The sequence below is a fragment of the Paramormyrops kingsleyae genome, chromosome 19, assembly GCF_048594095.1.
Source record: "Paramormyrops kingsleyae isolate MSU_618 chromosome 19, PKINGS_0.4, whole genome shotgun sequence".
NCBI lineage: Eukaryota > Metazoa > Chordata > Actinopteri > Osteoglossiformes > Mormyridae > Paramormyrops > Paramormyrops kingsleyae.
The window spans coordinates 6,769,335-6,787,734 of record NC_132815.1 but is presented as its reverse complement, the minus strand read 5'-3'; the positions used below and the strand labels follow the sequence as shown (position 1 = coordinate 6,787,734).

At 44.3% G+C, this 18,400-nt stretch overlaps 1 protein-coding gene and 1 long non-coding RNA gene across 16 annotated transcripts in view; one reads left to right on the top strand and one right to left on the bottom strand.

Moving 5' to 3' along the window:
* Nucleotides 1-692: 692 nt before the first annotated feature.
* LOC111836116 (uncharacterized) lies at nucleotides 693-9,997 on the bottom strand. The gene is made up of 5 exons (XR_011984211.1): nucleotides 9,765-9,997; nucleotides 7,701-7,752; nucleotides 3,149-3,345; nucleotides 2,373-2,481; nucleotides 693-1,601 (listed from the first exon to the last, which is right to left on the bottom strand). It is a non-coding gene; the product is annotated as an uncharacterized lncRNA (long non-coding RNA).
* A 5,854-nt stretch (nucleotides 9,998-15,851) lies between these two features.
* afdna (afadin, adherens junction formation factor a) overlaps nucleotides 15,852-18,400 on the top strand; it is an 82,839-nt gene continuing 80,290 nt past the window's right edge. For 5 of the 15 annotated variants that reach the window (XM_072702740.1, XM_072702728.1, XM_072702726.1 and 2 more), the window contains exon 1: nucleotides 15,852-16,187. In XM_072702740.1, coding sequence (XP_072558841.1) covers nucleotides 16,086-16,187 — 102 coding nt within the window. In that variant the 5' untranslated portion in view covers nucleotides 15,852-16,085. The remainder of the gene's footprint in view (nucleotides 16,188-18,400) is intronic. The other 10 variants (XM_072702729.1, XM_072702727.1, XM_072702732.1 and 7 more) reach the window with 3 other exon arrangements.

Below are 18,400 nucleotides of genomic sequence, written 5' to 3'. Positions count from 1 at the left end.
TCTGCAAAGAGTCACACCAGTGACCTTCCAATCACAGGCACAGAGCCGCTCACCAGCTCTCGGCTGATTTTGCCCACTGGGGGGGGTCACCTTCAAAGATTTCGCTATGATATTGGTGGCTGAAGCATGTGCCTGATCAGTAACAAACATTTCAGGAGTAGAGTTCAAACATATTATTTTACTTTGTGCTTTTGTGCCTGGTGCTGTGCAGGTGATGTGGAGTCGTGCAAACTTTGATGCACATTCTGTATCCTCACAGCGAACACCTGCACGAGCGCGCAAACTAACTTTAGCGGAAAGCACAGCATAGCGGGCAGAGTCACAACCAAAGTATTCTGTCCGAGTCGGTCAATACTGCTCTCTCTCTCTGCACGTGACGCTCTGAGAGGGGAAGCGGGGGGGGCGGGCGTGGTCCTGTCCGGTTGTGGCCGTTGGCTGGCACTGAGTCACGCTCGGCCGGATCCATTGTTAACCCATTTGCCGGTTCTGTCCGGCACTGGCCCTCACACTGAACAACAGCAGTGCTGACACCCCCCAAAAATGTGTCTGTTTGGCAAAACGCTACACACACCCCCGACTCATATACAAGAAAACTAGGATTAAACAGAATGGTTAAATTAAAAGTGGATTAAAAGTGGACATACATCAATAAGAATTAATAAAGAAAAATAAAGCTTGAACAGAATGCTGCATCCAATCACTTAACATTTTATTGCACAAAGCAGATGCTAAGATGAACTAGACGCTACGTTTAAAGCGTTTCTTAGCTATTATATTCTCACAAAATCCAGTCTCAACTGGCACAGAAAAAATAATAGAATTATATTACAGCGATGCCATGCTTATGGGCGGTGTGGTGGCACAGGGCATGGCACTGCCACTCCGCACGTCTCTGCTTACGGTTCTGAATCTTGCCTCTTCTCTCTCTGTTTAGCGTTTTTACACGATTCTCTCGCAGTCCAAAGACATGCAGTTGGGCTAATTGGTGTCTTTCTAAATTGCCCCCAGAGACTGAGCGTTTGCTGGTGTGTGACTGGCATCCGGTCTATGGTTTCCCCCAACCCAGTGCACCGTATACATTTATATAGCTGGAACACGATGTTCGTGTTTCCAGTCCACTTGCAGAGTAAATTGCATCGATTAGTGCTGGACTTTGTTTCACCTCGATGTATTTTACAGAAACGACCCATCAGCAGTGGGGGGGGGGGTGTCATCCTCTAGCAAATGTCCAACGTGAAATACTGCCCCCTTTTTTGGTTTCTTGTGCATCATCCCTCTCACGGTGAGGTAGGGCCATGTTGTTCTTTGCCGCTTCCCAGGATGCACAACACCGGCACTAGCTTGGGGGGGGGGGTGTCAGACTGTCACCGTCTGTCACATGCACCTTGGCACTCCATGGTAACTTGCTTGGAGGGATTGACGACCCGGCCAGTCCCGCCCACAGTCATGTCGCTGCAGAGGGATGGGAGAGAGGAACCAGACCATCGAACGGGGGCACCAGGTTCCCCAGACCACCTTCTCGTAGATTCTATTAGCATTCGCAGCTCTGCCTTTCACACAGCGCAGTGGTGCAGTGGTGCAGTGGCCAGGGGACCAGGCTTCTGTGTAGAACAAGCAGTTGTGGTAGATGGATGGACTTCTGTCAGCTAGGCTGTTGTAGCAAATGTCTTAAAAATAATATTACTGTAAAACAATTAATTGCAAAGCTATATACAACATCAGAACCAGAGGGCCTTTTCTCTTTTATAGTCAATATTTCTGCTATTAAAAACCCACAACTCAATTTAGATTACTTATATTATACTGCAACTCATTTAATATCAATTTAATTTTTATCGTTCTGAAATGTAAAGTGTGGTTGAGTGTTACCAGATCTATTATTGATGTGTTACTTTATGTAATATCTTGGTTGGAAGCTCATATATATATATATACACACACACACAGACGCTCCTCTACTTACGAACTTTCAACTTACGAACTTTCTGACATACGAACGAAGAGGACCGTAAGTCCAAATTGTGTTCATTGGGCTCCCGTTTCCTGTCAGCAACATCAATTTTTTTTCTGTGCTCCAATTCCGCCCAGTATGACTTCTGGCTGCTACTCCCATCGCGCAGCAGCGTAGTGTGCATACTCCCAGCATCCTAGTTCTTTGTACTTGCATATACCTTTAAATGACGTTGAATAACGACTTACGAACATTTCAAGTTACAAACGGCCTTTCGGAACATATCTTGTTCGTAAGTAGAGGAGCGTCTATGTATATATATTCTTATACATAGTTTTAACAGATGTTAACTTTGCATTAAAAGACTGATTAAATAAACAGTACTGACAGTCAAAGTGATAGATAAACTTCATTAACCTACATTTTCAGGAAAGGAGCCATAAGAGTTGGTGCACTGATTGGGATACTGGTGGGGGTGATGGTTCACGGTGGTGTCTCTGTGAGAGTCTATGACTCCCCAGTACAGCCTGCTGCAGAGACAATAACAGAGAATTCAGTCAGGGGGACATATGGGCAGCGGGGGGGGGGGGGGGCAGTGAGTCGGGCCTTTCAGAGAAAGAAAGGGCAGTCAATGGGGACACTGGTAGACCAGTCCATCAGTGCTCCAGCGTGCCACTGAGCAGAAGGTGCAGACGGCCATCCTCTGCCCAAAAAAACATGAGGGGTGATGGAGGAGGATCAGGAGGTAGAGTGAGTTTCCCAAGCAAAGTGACCATGAATAACGCATCTCACCCCCCCACCCCCCCTTCTCCCAGTCCTCCTGAGTGTGGCCGTGACGGGTCTATTCTGGGACTACCTAAGGACTGGAGAGTCGAAATCTCACGCAGCCTTACATTTAGGCAAGCAGATTATAGCCCAGCCTACACTGCTGCAGGAACAAAAGGATCTATGGGGAATGAGAGCCTGACAGCAGTTCCTTTTCCTCCCGGCTGGTGGGGGAATGAACAAGGTTTCTGGTCCCACCCACCAGCCGCGGCTCAGTCAGTTCCCCTTTGCGGGTCAAGGTGTCTCCTCGTAGCGCAGACGCGTCCGAAGTGTGGCATCTCAGTGCGAGTTGAACCTTAGCAAGTCAAACCCAGTGTCATGAAACAGCGTCGTTTCCATGAAGGGTCAGCAGCTATTTATTGTTTTACTCACCCGAAGTCCAAGAGGGAGCCTGCAAAGAGATGTGCCCACACACCTTGTCAACAGGACAGTGCAGAGAAGGAGCTGTTACCCTCGACAGGGCTGTTTCCCCGTGGGCGAACTTTACGGTGTGTGTTTGCTGGGTAAAATGGCCGTCACACCCAGCCAGTGCCGGGCGGCGTGTCGCCCAGTAGTTTAGGCCTCTGCACCTGTGACAGGAAGGTTGCTAGTTTGAACCTCAACAGTATAGTCACATCTCCCCCCCCCCCCCATATGCTCCAGAGGTCCCACACAAACAGCACGAACACTCAGCCCACCCGTACACATGTGTCTCAGAGGAGAGCATGATGGGATATGTGAGAAGAAGCCTTCCAGTGTGCTTGTGCTTACGTCTTTTCATTTTTGTACTCAACACTCCCTGGGCTAAGCTCCAGACCCTGTGCTGGATACGCGGATGGAAGCTCGATGGGTGGATGGATGGATAGATGGATGGAATTAATTGGTGAAAAACATAGTAAGTGTGACAGTATAACATACTCTCTGCACCCTCCTCCTGTAGGACAACAGGCTAGAGATTTATCATACATGTGTACATCACAGTTATACTTCCTAGGTTACACAGGGTGTAAATGTACAGATAGAAAATGCTGTTATCCAATATTGGGTGGTACTTTGGGATAACTACTTACTCAAGGGGGAAACACTGTTCATTGTGTAGCAGAACTGATGACACGTGGTGTTTCAAAACTTCTTTAGTTTGTTATTGTGCTAACATTTGTCTTATCGTAACAGTAGTGCTTGTTTGGTTTGAAGGAAGGCGAAAGCAGCGAGTGTTTATATCCGTCTATCGTGTTTTCCTCATTGCAGTCTGAGTGTAACAAAAGCTCGTCTGATAAGGACGAGCTTGGTACGGGACATGGAGGCACGGGGAGAGACAGGCCACTGATCGAGAGAAGGCCTTGTTCAGGGGAGTGCGACAGCCAATGGGAGAGGCCCGACTGGTGGGGGTGGGGTCAAACCTCAGAGATCTGCCACCCGCACTGTGATCTCTGACCTTTTGAACATGGGACCACTGTTACAGATGTGTAAGCAATATTTCCCCCCCTTTTTGTAATACCTCCTGCATTTCATTATCTTTACACTGGCACCTGGCAAAGAATCTGCTCCTGTAGAGTGTGCGATTGCCCCTGTGGAGTCTCGCTGTTTGAAAGCAGCCATCAGCGACTGGGCATCGCTGTAATCCGCAGACTTAGAGCATGACACAGGCCTCCCTACGCACCACAGAGGACGTCAAGCAGGACAGGCACGGGCAACCTGCCACCGGGGGGGGGGGGTTCAAATATGCTCTCAGGAAGTTATGCTGTTGGCAGGGGGAGGTATTAGCTTTTTACGTTGATAACACCGGCAACTTAGCAAGTCATTATAGGAATTGTTTGCCTAGGAAAAGAGAAGGATAACGATTTTGTTTCAGCCAACTCAACTGGTTGGTTGAAACAAATTCTTGGTCTGGATCTTTACTTTCCTGCGGTGTGTTGGCGCCTGCCCAGGGTTGCTTCCCACCTGCACCCCTTGATCCCGGGATAGGCTCCGGTCCCCCCCGCGATCCCAGTTGGGATTAAGCAGTTACAGTGATGGATATATGGATGGATTTTTACTTTCTGGATCTGCATTATCTACCTCTGGGAAGAGGACAGACCTGAACTCCCCTCCCTTGCGGAGGATTGGAAAGTTCCTGAAAGCAGCCGCTGGTCTGGTCTGTAGGGGGCGCCGCACCCAGCAGAGGGAATTTTACTCTGATGAACTGTCGTGACGAGCATGTCATCAGCCCGGAAGCTTCCTTGGAGGCAGGGCGACAGCGCCGCCCTGGTGCTATTCTCCCACCATTTGATATTAGGTGAGCATCTCCTCATAGTTACATCGGTCCTGCGTTTGACGTAGCTTTGCCATGGGAGAAATTCTTATAATTAGGTTCTACAGGGTTCCTCAGACAAACATATAAAATCTATCAGGTTAAAGACATTCAAATTTATCCCTGCCCCCCCCCCCCCCTCCCCCTCCCTTTATCCTGCACCACAGCCTGTGGCACCTAGAGACCCCCACATCTAATAAAACAGAAGCTTCCATTAATCCTCCTTCATTTTCATTCCGACTCGGATGGAAAAGGCAGCAGCAGCAGCGGCTCCACATGCATGGAGTAGAGAAGCAGACAAAGTAGGCGGTTTATTTATTTAGCCAATGAAGAAAGCTTTACACCGCAAACATTTTTTGGAGGGGGGCGGTGGAAGACCCTCTGTATGCAAAGGAGTAATTTGGGGGGGGGGGGGTCGTCCCCTTGGAGGGGATGGAGAGGTGCCACAAGCGAAAACCACATTAAAGCCTGAGAACAGATGATACACACACCACCAAAGTGAAGTGCAGAATTACGGCTGCTGCAGTGAAATGATCCTTTACAGCCGTGTTTCCCAATCCAGTCCTTGGGATGGGTGGACTGTGGCAGGGAGCTGGGAGGGAGCAAAAACATGGACCGTCTGCGGATCCCCAAGGACCGGGTTGGGAAATGGTGTTTACAGAATAAACAGATGAAGCAGTATTATCCTCTCAGGTAGCCCTGCCTTTCTGCATACTCTGTCACCTCATAAGTGAATATTGTCCATTTTTAAAAACAGAGTCTGAAAAATGTTCGGCAGTAAGACTTCTTTGAATATTACGGCTACCATTCCGCATGCTCCTTGTTTTGCTCTATTCTTTCCACATCCCTGGCAAAGCCAACAAATTGGCCAGTATTTTTACGCCACCTGGCAAATCTATTAGATGTAATGATGGCATCTGCTCCCTTCATGTTTATTAAAAAAAAAAAACTGAATGGGCAAATCAACAGCTGTCATTGGGTCTGATTTCTTGGGGCTACAGCCCACAGTATTTGAGCCCCATTCATGAAAAAAATGTGAAGCCCCAGGTAAACTTGACTTTTAAAATGGCTAGAAACTCCCCAGGAAAGATTTATAGGAATCAATCTGAAAGCAAAGAACAAATTCTGGTGGAGATACTTTTTGTTCAATCCCACTTGTTGGGAATCAAAACAATTTCCACATTATGCCTGCAGATTCCTAATCTGGAAATTGTTTTTGCAGTTCTTGCATACAGCGTGACAGTATTATCAGTTTTTAAAATACATATTCACAAGAGTCTAGTTTAGCCTTTTTGTTAAAGTGATAAAATCAAACAGAAAAAATATAATTTGGCTCAACAAATGGAACCTGTTTTTAAATAAAATAACTGTGCTACATTAACAGTCCTGAAATGCTTCCACGCCTCTTGAAATAATATCCATGATCATTTTGAGTGCCTTGAGAAAACTCAGCTGTGGAAATAATAATTGAACTAAAATGTTTTTGCAAAGCATCGTGGGCCTATTCTGCCATGGAAAAACACATTTTTGCGTGGTCACGCCTCAAAATCCGAAGAGTTAAGCCGCTGTTGCCATGAGGTGGGGATCTTTTGGACGGTATCCTTCTCAGCATACCCGATTTTCTACGATGACCCATGTGAGAAATGATCAAAGACCTCTCGGTGTAGCATATGACTGCTGTCCCCAGGGTGGTGCATCTCCAAGCCACAAATCATTCATATCGGAATGTTACTCACGGGGCACAAGGGCAATGCAGTCATCTGTCTCCTCTATGGTCATAACATGCTAGGACTAAACTGCGATTGATGTTTCAGGTGGAATTACTGTAGTGGTCCTTCAGAAAGTCCTGGGTCTCGGAGGAAGACCTGTGGTCATCGCACGCATTGCAGTTGGAAATGGTTGCTCGCCTCGGTGTTCTGATCATATCTGGACCCGCCAGACCATATGGGCTTCTCAACCCCCCCCCTGGACTCACGCAGAATTGCGTGGGAGACGAGAGTAGGGTGCGAGCATCATCCTGCTAATTAGTCTCCCTGGATTTCTCTTCTATTGCTTACAGATGGCAGGGGTGAGCCGCAACGTGAAAACAAAGATGTTCAGATCCACGCTGTTGTCCCTGTTTCCCATCCTGTTTCCTCAGTGTGGCAGGAAAACTCCTTTTTGCCATCGGAAGTTAATTCCTCCTTTTACATACAGCTCTTACGGACTTTCCACTTTGATGGGAATCGGGAGCAGCCTTGTCCTTGTGCAGGGCCATCCAACTGCCCAAATTCTACCCGTTTGTCCATCACAGGGTCACAGTGAGTAGGAATGTAGGAAGCAAGGGGCACAAGAGCAGACGACATGCCTTGGCTAAGATACCTGTCCATCCCAGGGCACGCACAGAATCACCCACAAAGGTCCATTCAAGAATCAAGAATTTTATTTCCCGTTGTATAGAACAACGTGACTAAGCAGCGTCTCTCAACAGCGAAATTAAATACAGGAAAAAATGGGGGGGGGGGGGGGAGAAAATTATAAAAACAGTATAAATATATCTGCACAGTAAGTACACGACAGATTCTAGGAAATGAAATGGTCAGTAAGTGAAGTATTCATTATAAAGTGCAGTCACAAGTGCATTAGTGCATAAGGAGCAAGTCAAAGGGTGCTTACCAGTATGCGTACGTGACCCTTCTTGTGTTCTCTCGTCCCCATCTGACATCATCTTCCATCACCAAAGTTCCAATATTCAAAAACAGAAGTACAGAGGATGGTAAGAATGTTCTTGCCCAGCCCCAAATATCGAAGATACATCGGCTGCTTCCTCACCAAATGAGATCAATCCCGTGTTTCTACCCGTGGGATTGATCTGGGAGGCAAGTTAGCAAGAACTTGTTTGCCAAGAACGCAAGTATGATCTTTGCATTCTTGGTATTAAACATCCAAAGACACCAATTTGTTTTTTTACAGAAAGTGGAGTAAGTGGAAAAACCCGGCACTGCGCTGGGCCACCTGTCTACATGCATATGGTAGTGAAAGTTATGAGGGTACATTTAGTATTATTAAGTATTTGTCTTCAAACTCATTTGAAGAGGTAAATCAATACAGAAAATGAACCCACCTCTCTCTCAGACGCATGCAGTCATGCAGACATTAACATTAATTTTTTGTTTTTATTTAGCAAATGCTTCTGTCCAAAGCAACATACAAGTGAGGTAAATATCACATTACAACTATACGTGCTGCCAAGGAGTCAACTAGGCATAAGTGCAGCTAGGCTGAGCTTCTAATGAACGCCCAGGTACAAGTGTAAGCAGGACTGGAGCAAGAGCTACACAGCACCATGCAGCAAAGTAAGAACTGGATAAGACTACTTCATGACCGAAAGTGCAGCATTAGGAACATAGGGGGAATATAGACAGGCGTCAGGCAACAGCTGACAGATCTACAAATTATGTATTGTCCTTAGCATCAGTATAAATTGTTCAAAAGCAGAAATTGCGGAGAGTCTGCTGTGAAAAGTCAGTCCTGGAAATAGTTCAGCAGTAAAACAGGCCCAGGACTCTTGGGGTGCCTATATAAAAATCATCGAATACTTTAAAGGGAAAAGATAGATGTGTGTACAGCACAGGGTCATCTTATTCTTAGTGGTCAGGCAGCAGCTGAAATACGAATAGTGATGTCAGGATCTGAACCAGCCGTTCTGGGCTCTTCGGAATAAGTGCAAATATCTAAGACTGAAACTTATCGCAGCCCAGAGGGAAATCTTGTGATGAAATCAGAAAACAAGATTAATGAGGAAATATGATAAAATATGTAGGAGAAAAGCAATAAGTATTTTCCAATGCATAGTCTTTTGGGAATTAAATCCAATACTAATTTGCAACAGTTTTATGCTCAGTAGCCATTTGATATTAGATTAGGAAAAAATAATTAAAATAGGCTTTTAACTTCAGAGATTATACATATTCATTTAGGACAGCAGTTGAGTGATTAAAGAACTGAACTCTGGGCTTTATTCTTGGGATTTGCAGTGTTCCTACTTTTTACTTAAATTTTACATTTTAGAAAATGCTATATAATTATTTGTTGTTCGCATTTTTTCTCTATTATGCACGAAATGGCTGTTTCGTACCTGTCTTACGTTTATAGGTATAAGGTAGGCAATAATGGAGCCATTGTAATTTAAGAACAGTGTCACATGACCCCAGGCAGGCATGTGACTTACTTGTCATTGTTCGTTTCTTGTTCATTGTACCGATAAAGAACAGGGGACTGTTATGCTCAAAATTTCAAAAGTCAGGGCTGTCACTTCGTTGATGAGCGATGCAGCCCCGGCTGTTCATTTTGCTGACAGTTCAGTCCTGGGTCAAGAGCCCGTCTGCTGATAAACCGTAATTTCCGGCTTGCAGCCGCGATAAGCGATGGTGCCAGAAATGCGCTCCGGGCGCAGCCCCGCGCACCTGACCGAGTCCCCGCCGCTCAGGACGCAGAGGTGGCCTGGAGCAGGCTCCGGAGCCGGCAGTATTCTCGCCTGCCCCCGGAATTGCATTAGCAGCCCGGTTTCTACCCGTGGCGAGGGTGAGCTGCAGGTCTTCTGTGAGTATTGAGCATGTGAGAGAAATGGGACAGATGGGCCGCGCCTGACGTTGCGGACTCTTTACTCGATCCGTCGATATACGGCCCCTTATCTGTCCCCATTAGCAGCCAGGCAGCCCTTTTCCGTGGATTACTTACCTCTTTGTGCTACCTGATTGATGGCCAATCATCTGTTCTGGTGCTGGTGCGATAATCCATTCCAGTCATGGCGGGGGATCCACAATCAGCCGCTCCTGCCTTACGTCACATCTAATTACTTAGAGGATGATGCTATCTGACGTAATTTAAATGTTTCGCAGTTAAGACGGTGAACTCGATCCTGGAAGCTGAACCGGAAAGCATTTGATCGCGAGTCTGGTCTTTTTGTAATCCATGCAGGTTTGAGTAAATAGTCCAAAAATGGAAACCTTTCGGGAAATTCTTTCTCCGGCTTGCAATGAGACTAAAATATTTCAATCAGCATAACTAAAGTATAAACAATGATAGCAAGTCCTCCCTTTTGTAATACATCTTAAATAGTACATGAAATGTTTACAGTTACTATTGTTATTGAGTATTAAACTAATGTTTTTAAACACATATATATGTAGGTATTTTTATTTATTCCAAAATGTGTATAGTAGACCATGCATATGACACAAATTTACATTACTGACATATTTATGCATGCGTGGTCCATCTCTGTCACACTGGGCTGAATCAGAAACCACAGCAGGAAACCATAATACCAGAGTGCTCTGCCGCTTCCTGTTTCGGGTGATCTTATCTCTGCCTTGGGCTCCGTGAATAGTTTTTGGTAACTCCTGACTTAACATTATTTTCTTCATAAACATACAGAGGAATGTCAGAGTTCTCTAATATGGAAATTCAATTTTAAAAAATGGGCTGTGTTGATATGCAAGCAGATCCCGGAATATGAATAAAATATATAATATAGTTCTCAGAGCAATGGAACCGGTATGACTTGCAAAATTAGGAATGACTCAAGTACATTATTTTTGGCAAAGCGATGTGTCTAAGCACATGGCTATTTGATAGGATCGTGTGAGTACCTGCATTTTTCACCTGTGTATCCTGTCTACAGTATTTCTTTTGCCTTGGCCTGAAACTATGAAAATCTGACTGCGACAGCTGCATTACTACAATGCCCCTTGTCGATATTTTCTTTCTGTCTAGAAATGTGTATTTGATGGGAAACTATTGTGGCCACTTTCCTCAGATTTCTGATTACAAATTAGAATCTTATCACATTCCAGAAACACTCATCCTGTACTCCCATACACCGTTGCCTTGGGAACTGACCAAGTAATGCGAAACACGATTCCCTTTGCTGTTCGCTGTCAGTTAAGCATGTGACAGTTTCATTTTCATTGCTGTTTATATACACGACTAAATACTTGGAGGCTAAAACTAGTTTATTTTAAGAGCTGTATGTTTTGTATGGCTTATAACAAACATGCATTTATTTATCTTTGTAAGTTATAGTACATGGCAGAAATATCAGGATAGCAGTAAATAAACTGTCTTCGTCTTTGCTCTAACAAGGCTTACTGGAAAACATTTCACTAACTGACATGCATTTACATTGTAGTTATACCATTTTTTTTTCAGTGACCTGGAAATTTACAGTTCTTTACATGTGCGTACATATACTAATATATGGTATGGGAGATGGATGGATGGATATATTACTTGAGAGATTTTGGTTAAGCAGCTCAAGAAAATATGCAACAGCCAGGTATTTGGACTAGCAGACTTGAGATAACATCTCCCTACCTGCTTCCCTGATGCATTATGAAAGCAGGGTTGCCAGGTCTGCCATGAGACTTGCGCTTTCAGACTCTCATGCTCACGCAAGAAATCTTATGGCAAATCTATATTTTTCCATCATAAACCAAAAATTAGCAACATTAAAAGCGTTGGGGTAGTTTGCAAACCCTACAGGCTATTTACAAGGTAATAAAACTGTTACATACATGTAGATATGTGTGCAGACCTGTCTCGAATTGAATATCTCACGTCAGCCAGCTGACCAAGGTTGGCAACCCAGTGTAACATGCAGGTTGACTTCTGATGAGTTTCCCACCTGCCAGCAATGTCCACTGACTCACAGTGTGTCATAAAATTACCAAGCAGTTGGTTTTCAGAATGAGTGTGATTTCTTATTGTCAGCAAACCCCAAATATATGTGTGGGAGTTTTCCAGGCTTTAGCGATAATGTTGTGGTTGCTCTCTTAAAGCCAAATCAGGAGTCAGGAGCCTCTTATCAAGATATTCATCCCAAGCATCATCTCTCCCTTGTTTTCTCGTTACAAGGTTCAGGTGCTCCACACCCCTATGTGTCTCCATCATTATTTCCTGTCTTTTGGGCTCCAATTACTTCCCCTGCTCAATATGATAGGGCTGCCAATCATTTTTTGGTGGAACCATCTAGAAAAACATAAATGAGGCAGTATTCTTTGTATAGTTATAGCAAGAAGCACAGAATTGTCCAAGGACACTATGGTGGGAAAGCAAAACTGTTCCCAGGTTTCATTGATAGACAGTAGTGAGTCTGACGGTTTCAGCTGGCCAAGTGATGTTTAGCCACAGACCTGATTTAGCCTTCAGCGTAGCGATAAGCTGCAGAATTGAATAAGGTGCATATTCATACAACCAAGGCTAACACAAAACACAGATACAGAAACTTCGAGGCTAACATTAGGTCCAGATACATACTTATGTTGGTTACATCATGCAGCAGTAATTGGTCTGCATTAGCTAAAGGTGACAAGGTCAAACTTTTTATGGTTACATTAACATCTTCTTAATAGTGTCCTCATGATTACATTCTCGATGTGTTATGCAGCACTAAATAATATTCTATAATAACAGGACATCTGCAGCCAAGTACGATAGGTCCTATTAAGGAGCTCAATGCAATGCAACAGTTCAATGGACCGCTGGTCATTTCAGGCAATCAATTTAACTGATAACAGGACTTTCACGACAGATTTACAAGTGCAACTTATGCAGTTTGGAATGTTTGATCATTTTTTGGCACTGAAACTTGGGCCTACAGTCAGAGAGTTTTAAAAGCTAGTGAACTGTGCAGAAAATTAATCTCAACTGGTTCTGTGTAACTGCGTATCAAAAAAAAAAATCGTAAACATCAGCATGTTGCCATCTTTCCAAAGATGCATGGACTTGAATCATCTTTGGGATTTTCCAGGAAACAGTAAAACCTGTCTCTAGTTTTTTTTTTTTATTGACTAAGCTCTTATTCTGTCTGTTTTAAAATAACAGCTTAAATATAACTTCCTTGCCATAACAATACTACTACATAATTCAATTGTGTGTTGCACACTATGTTGCAATTACTCTATCATCTTAAATTCCCATGCATTGAAATCATTGTCTCTTTAAATGTTTTCTGTCCTTGAGCCAGGTTGTACGGTCATTCAGTAACCTACTTGCATGAAATAGCAAAGTCCAAACCATTTTTATTAAGCATCCTCCACAGAAGACTTCGAAAGAAGCAACCAAGGAGAAGTGCGAACACAGTGTGAATTGATTTATTTTGCAAATGAATATTGAATTTACGGATTAAGGACGTTCATTTTTTGTTCATCTTGTGTGCAAAGGATGCGTCTGGCACAAAGGCAAACATTAATGGTATCTCATGTGTCAGATACATGACGGCCAAATTATTTATCCAATCCTTGCTCTGCCAATACAAATACTTATGTCCGGACATCTTTACTGGCAGGAAACAAATTAGTATAACTGATTTGACGAAAAAAGATGGGACAGAACCAGGCTTTTGTGTGAGGTCTCAAAGGACACTGATAGAGTATAAATATAGTTATATCACTCTCCTGATTAATCTACTTCCAGCTCCATGGTCACCCCTTGATTTTGCCCATCTCTGAAGACTGTAGTCTTTCAGTGATCCATGATTGAGGGAGAAACTGTCCATCCTTCTCTTTGCAGCACAGTTCATTTAATGCTGGCTCACAAGTCAGACAGTTTTCACGTTCCACAAACATCAAGCCGCTGCCACTGAACCATTTTCAGGCCAAGTGGATTCTTCTAGCTTTCAGTGGGACGTGAGTTGATTTGGTGGATGGACGTGATGCGTGAAATTCAGCACATCTGTGTGAACCTCTCCCTTCTGGAGATGCTATCCTTTGGATACTGTATTTTCGCACAAAATAGCAGGACTTGCACTGCAACCCTTTTCCAGGACATCTGTAATTTGAGGATACTTAAGGTTTTTTTTTTTTGGGGGGGGGGGGGTGCACTTTATTTGTGGGAGAGTATATTGACATATCCGTCAGTTTTCTAACTGCTTATCTGTATCAGGCTCATAGAGAAAGCCTGGAACCTATCCTAAGCAGCAAAGCTTGAGTAAACCTTGGATAGGACACCAATGCATCAAAGCACACAATTATACACTATGAGCAATTTAAAGACACCAGTCAGCCTGACTACATGTCATTGCACTACTGGAGCAAACCAAGGTAAATATCATTACAGCGTTATGGTGCATTACTGAAAAATTGTGTGAATTGGAATGTTTGCACCTTTTTATTTAAAGAACATCTGTTAACTATTTCATTTTTTATATTGTGCAATCTAATTCATCAAAAAAAAATCAATGTTTCGAAAAATGCTTTGGAAGCAATTTTAAAGTGGGTCTTTATACAGTATAAAAAAAATGCTTATGGACTCTTTTGCGACATTCATAAAAATGCATGCTAACACATCGTTTTCTTTCACGTAATTCCCCAGCACAAGGGCAGCCTACGTAAAATGTCACTCACAGAGGACAGGAAACATCTGTGATGTTCCATCTCACATTTTCCAGGGCTGGGTGTGGGTTGTGCACACTGCCAAACACTGCACTGGTAAATCCCATGAGAAGGGGGGGGGGGCAGCCTGGGTGCATACAATGCAAAGCTCAGGAGGTAAAAAGGGCCATCGTCACTATGTCACTGTTTCATTGACAGGCTTTGCGTCCCAACTCATTTCACTGTTTGGTGCCCTGAGCTTCATTTTAGGCTACTTTATATAATTCCCAGGGACTGTTCACAGGCCAGTTCCCCTTCAACATGCACTTTTGAAATTGTCCTGAAGCTCTTTTTATATGACAGCTGCAAACATCAGCATGCTGGCAACATGATAAAGACTTCACAGCGCTAGAATGGCATGAGATGGGTTCAAGGACAGGCTTGCATCAGATGACATACTGAACTCGCTTTGTACCTGCCGAGCCAATCGAAGCTCCTTTGCTTTAGCAGAGCCGCTCGCTGCTGTGTGATTACAGGGCCCTTATGGATGTGACTGAGCTAACATGGCAGTTAGAGACAACCACAACTGGTTCATCAGTCCCAAGATGAAACCTGTTGCTGTGCCTTTAAAAAGCTATTTAACCTTCAATCGTTCTACTGTATAAAATGTAAGAGTGAAGGCTGCTTTAAATAAAAGTGCCTATGAATAAATTGATAAAAAAAAATTATTGTTCCACACAGTTTTACTTGATTCAGTGCTTCTCATCCTGGGTCTGACTGATGGTGGAGTCATACTAGGTTTGGTATGCTTGTCCCTGTAATGTTGCCCTCTGTAAAAAAAAAAAAAAAACACAAAACTTTGAGTCAAGCTGGTTTACATTTAAAATGATTTGGCTGTAAGAAGCAATAAAGTCAATGGCCCTTTAATATGAGAATTCTGACACAAATAGTCTATCCCCATGGCATTTGTCAGGGGCAGAGGGAGTGTCTGTACTGGGGTCTATTCTGTGATGACAATGACGAGGCAGTGTGACATACAACACATGCATTCACGCTGCACTCACCTCAAAAGGGGGGTGGGTTTTAGCTTATGAATTCTGGGCAGCCTTCCCATAACCAGAAATCGTAAATATACAATAATGTGTGCGTACACATATTCACTTTAATGAAAATTCAATTATTGTAGCAACTCCATTATGATACATTATATATACGGGATGCATATATTAATAAGAGTCTTATTTGGTTTATGAGGGTCATGTGTGTAGTAAAGATCCACCAAAAGTGTTTTTTAATGATCCGTGTTAGAATGGGACCTATTCATTAAACACGCGGACCGGAGGGAAAGGCACGAATAGCGCTGTGCGTGTGCACGACAGCAGCTCATGAAGACGGGCGTGAACGCGCCGAACCAGACGTAGCCGGCTCTTCCCTGGGAGAGAGAGGGAGGGAGAGAGAGATAAGAGAAACAGAGGGAACACGGAAACGGCAGGAGCGCTTAACAACGAGAACGACGTGTGTTGCTAGCTGACAGAGATACGGTTCGCTCAGACCCGCTTCCAAAACCAAGATTTTTGTGCGCATGGTTTTCTTTTATTCTATTTTGTCGCGGTCCTTGGACACGAGGTCTCCGTTGTGGACAAAGGGAATTCTTTCCCCTGTTAGGAGAACCCATTGAGGATTGAGAATGTCGGGGAGCAGGGAGGAGGAGCGGCGGAAGCTGGCCGACATCATTAACCACTGGAACGCCAACCGGCTCGACCTGTTCGAGATCAGCCAACCTACGGAGGTGAGCCCGGGGACCTCCCGGGACCTGCAGGCCGTGTGAGGCCGGCTCTGCCCGTCCACAGCCGCGGCTAGCGAAAGCAACGAGGCTGTGCCCGGCTCTCTACCCGGCTGCGCCTTTAACCAAACTGAGCGACGTAATTTTGAACCGGGGTGACGAGCGCCTGGACGAGCCGTGTAGAGGGACGGCCGGCCGCCCGCCCGGTGTTTAGCGTGTGAAACTCGTTTAGCGATGACGGGTTGTTATCCAGCACTGGCTCGGCGGTTAGCTGTGCGCTTCGCTGAACAAGTGCATCGGGTCGCAAAAATCGCTCTTATTTCTGGTCCCCCCCTAGAGATATATGTACGCCCGGGTACAGCTATATCTATCTATCTCTGCGATATAAAACAAGCCGTACCACACATTTGTGTGAATTTCTCGGTGTTGGTTAATGATTAACCGCCCCAAAGTGCGGTTTGTGCAGAAAACCAAGGGAATAGCCCCACGTAAGACTATGGTTAGTCGCTTTGCAACTTGGCTTAGTATCCGCCGGCGTTGCCCCTACACATGACGACCGGGCGGGGGAAAGGCGCTCTTCTCGCTCTCCAGACCCCACATTAAGGCGAAATCCGAGACATTTAAAGGGTCGCGAGCCGGAGCTAACGGCTAACTGCGCGAGGCGTGATGGTTTCCCCGTGAGGCGGCTGACGTATCTACCTGTGAGACCGTGAGCGTGCCCCGGTACTACCGGCCAGCATTACCCGGTACACATGAATATTAATGTCGGCTTGCGATAAAATTAGCTAAAACTGCTTTGCCTTCTACGTTATCGAGTACTTTAGTACTGGTTCGGTTGCTTTGATCTTTTATATATCCAAAAACAGGGGGGGAAATGCGGAATCCGATCTCAATCTAAACATATGGTGAGCGGCTCTGTTTTAGGTATGAAGTCACCTGCAGCCGAGTTACGGTTTTTTCTTTTTTTATTGGACAGGAAATTTTGTTTTAGGCGCGCATCCAGAATGGGGGGTGGCGGCGGCGGTGACCCTAGCAGACAGTAAATCGACCTCGACACTTGTGTATCTGTTATGTTTGTCACTTCCAGTTTGTCTGTGCAGAGCCAGCAGAAGTGTCTCCTACCCTATTTGTAGAGCAGCATTGAATTAAATCACGTCATTAGAGATGCACTGATTTGTTGCACTGGCGCGTAGATAAGATGGCCAGCCTACAGTGACAAATTAACAGGGTTCGGCTTTGTAAACAAGATATTTAAAATTGAAAAACAGTGCGTCATATTAATTTTAATTGGTACCCCTTCAAAAGAAGTTTCTAAAAGCAGTCCATGGAAATTTAGTGATGTACGTAAACCAGATCATACACCTGGGTGGTGAAGCGAACCACGGCCTGCCTTTGTATTCTCTGTGTTAATTGTGGTGGCATCTAATTAGAGTTGGTATAAATGGACGTTTTAAGCCCATGAACCCCGGTTTAATAGTAATGACTGTTTATCCCGCCATATAAACGATTATTATCTGTAATGGCCACACTGGGTATTTAATCAAACAAGTTGTTTTCAGAAATCCAAAGCAGTGCATTATATACGTGCAGTGTACGGTGTGTATCCCCTTAAAATTACCGATGCAAAAACGTAGGAAGGAGAAATGTGCATAAATATTGAGTGAGATCGTAAGCTTTTTTAAAACCTGGCACTTCTGAGACCAATAAAATTAGAAGAGCACATTTAATCAGTGGGGGATGGTTAGGGCTGGGAGTTTGTGTTTTTGTGCGATACTGGGTGGGGGAGCTCTCTTTTGCGGGTATCCGAGCGGACGTCAGCATTCAGCTATTTGGAATTTGGGAGTCGTTTTAGCGCATTGGAGAGGTTTTAATAAAACCTAAAAACCATGTGGAATCTCTCCAGTCTCCGACCCAGGGCTTGAACTTTTGTGTAAGCCGACAGGGAAACAAATGAATTGATTAAAAGCAATTACTCATCCGGGATTAACTTGTTTTAGAGTTATGGGTCTGTTTCCTACAGGTTTTCTGTGGTTTTTAAGGGATTAAAAACCCAATTTCCATGGTAACACCTACTTGCTGGCTAAAGGATGTCAAGTGGCTCATGCTCATTGCTTTAATCAAACCCTGCTGATGCTTAAGATAGCTTTTGCTCATTCATATAAATCCATCTTTTTTGCCAAGAGGAATATTATAATTGCTGTACAACTGGAATGCTGTAT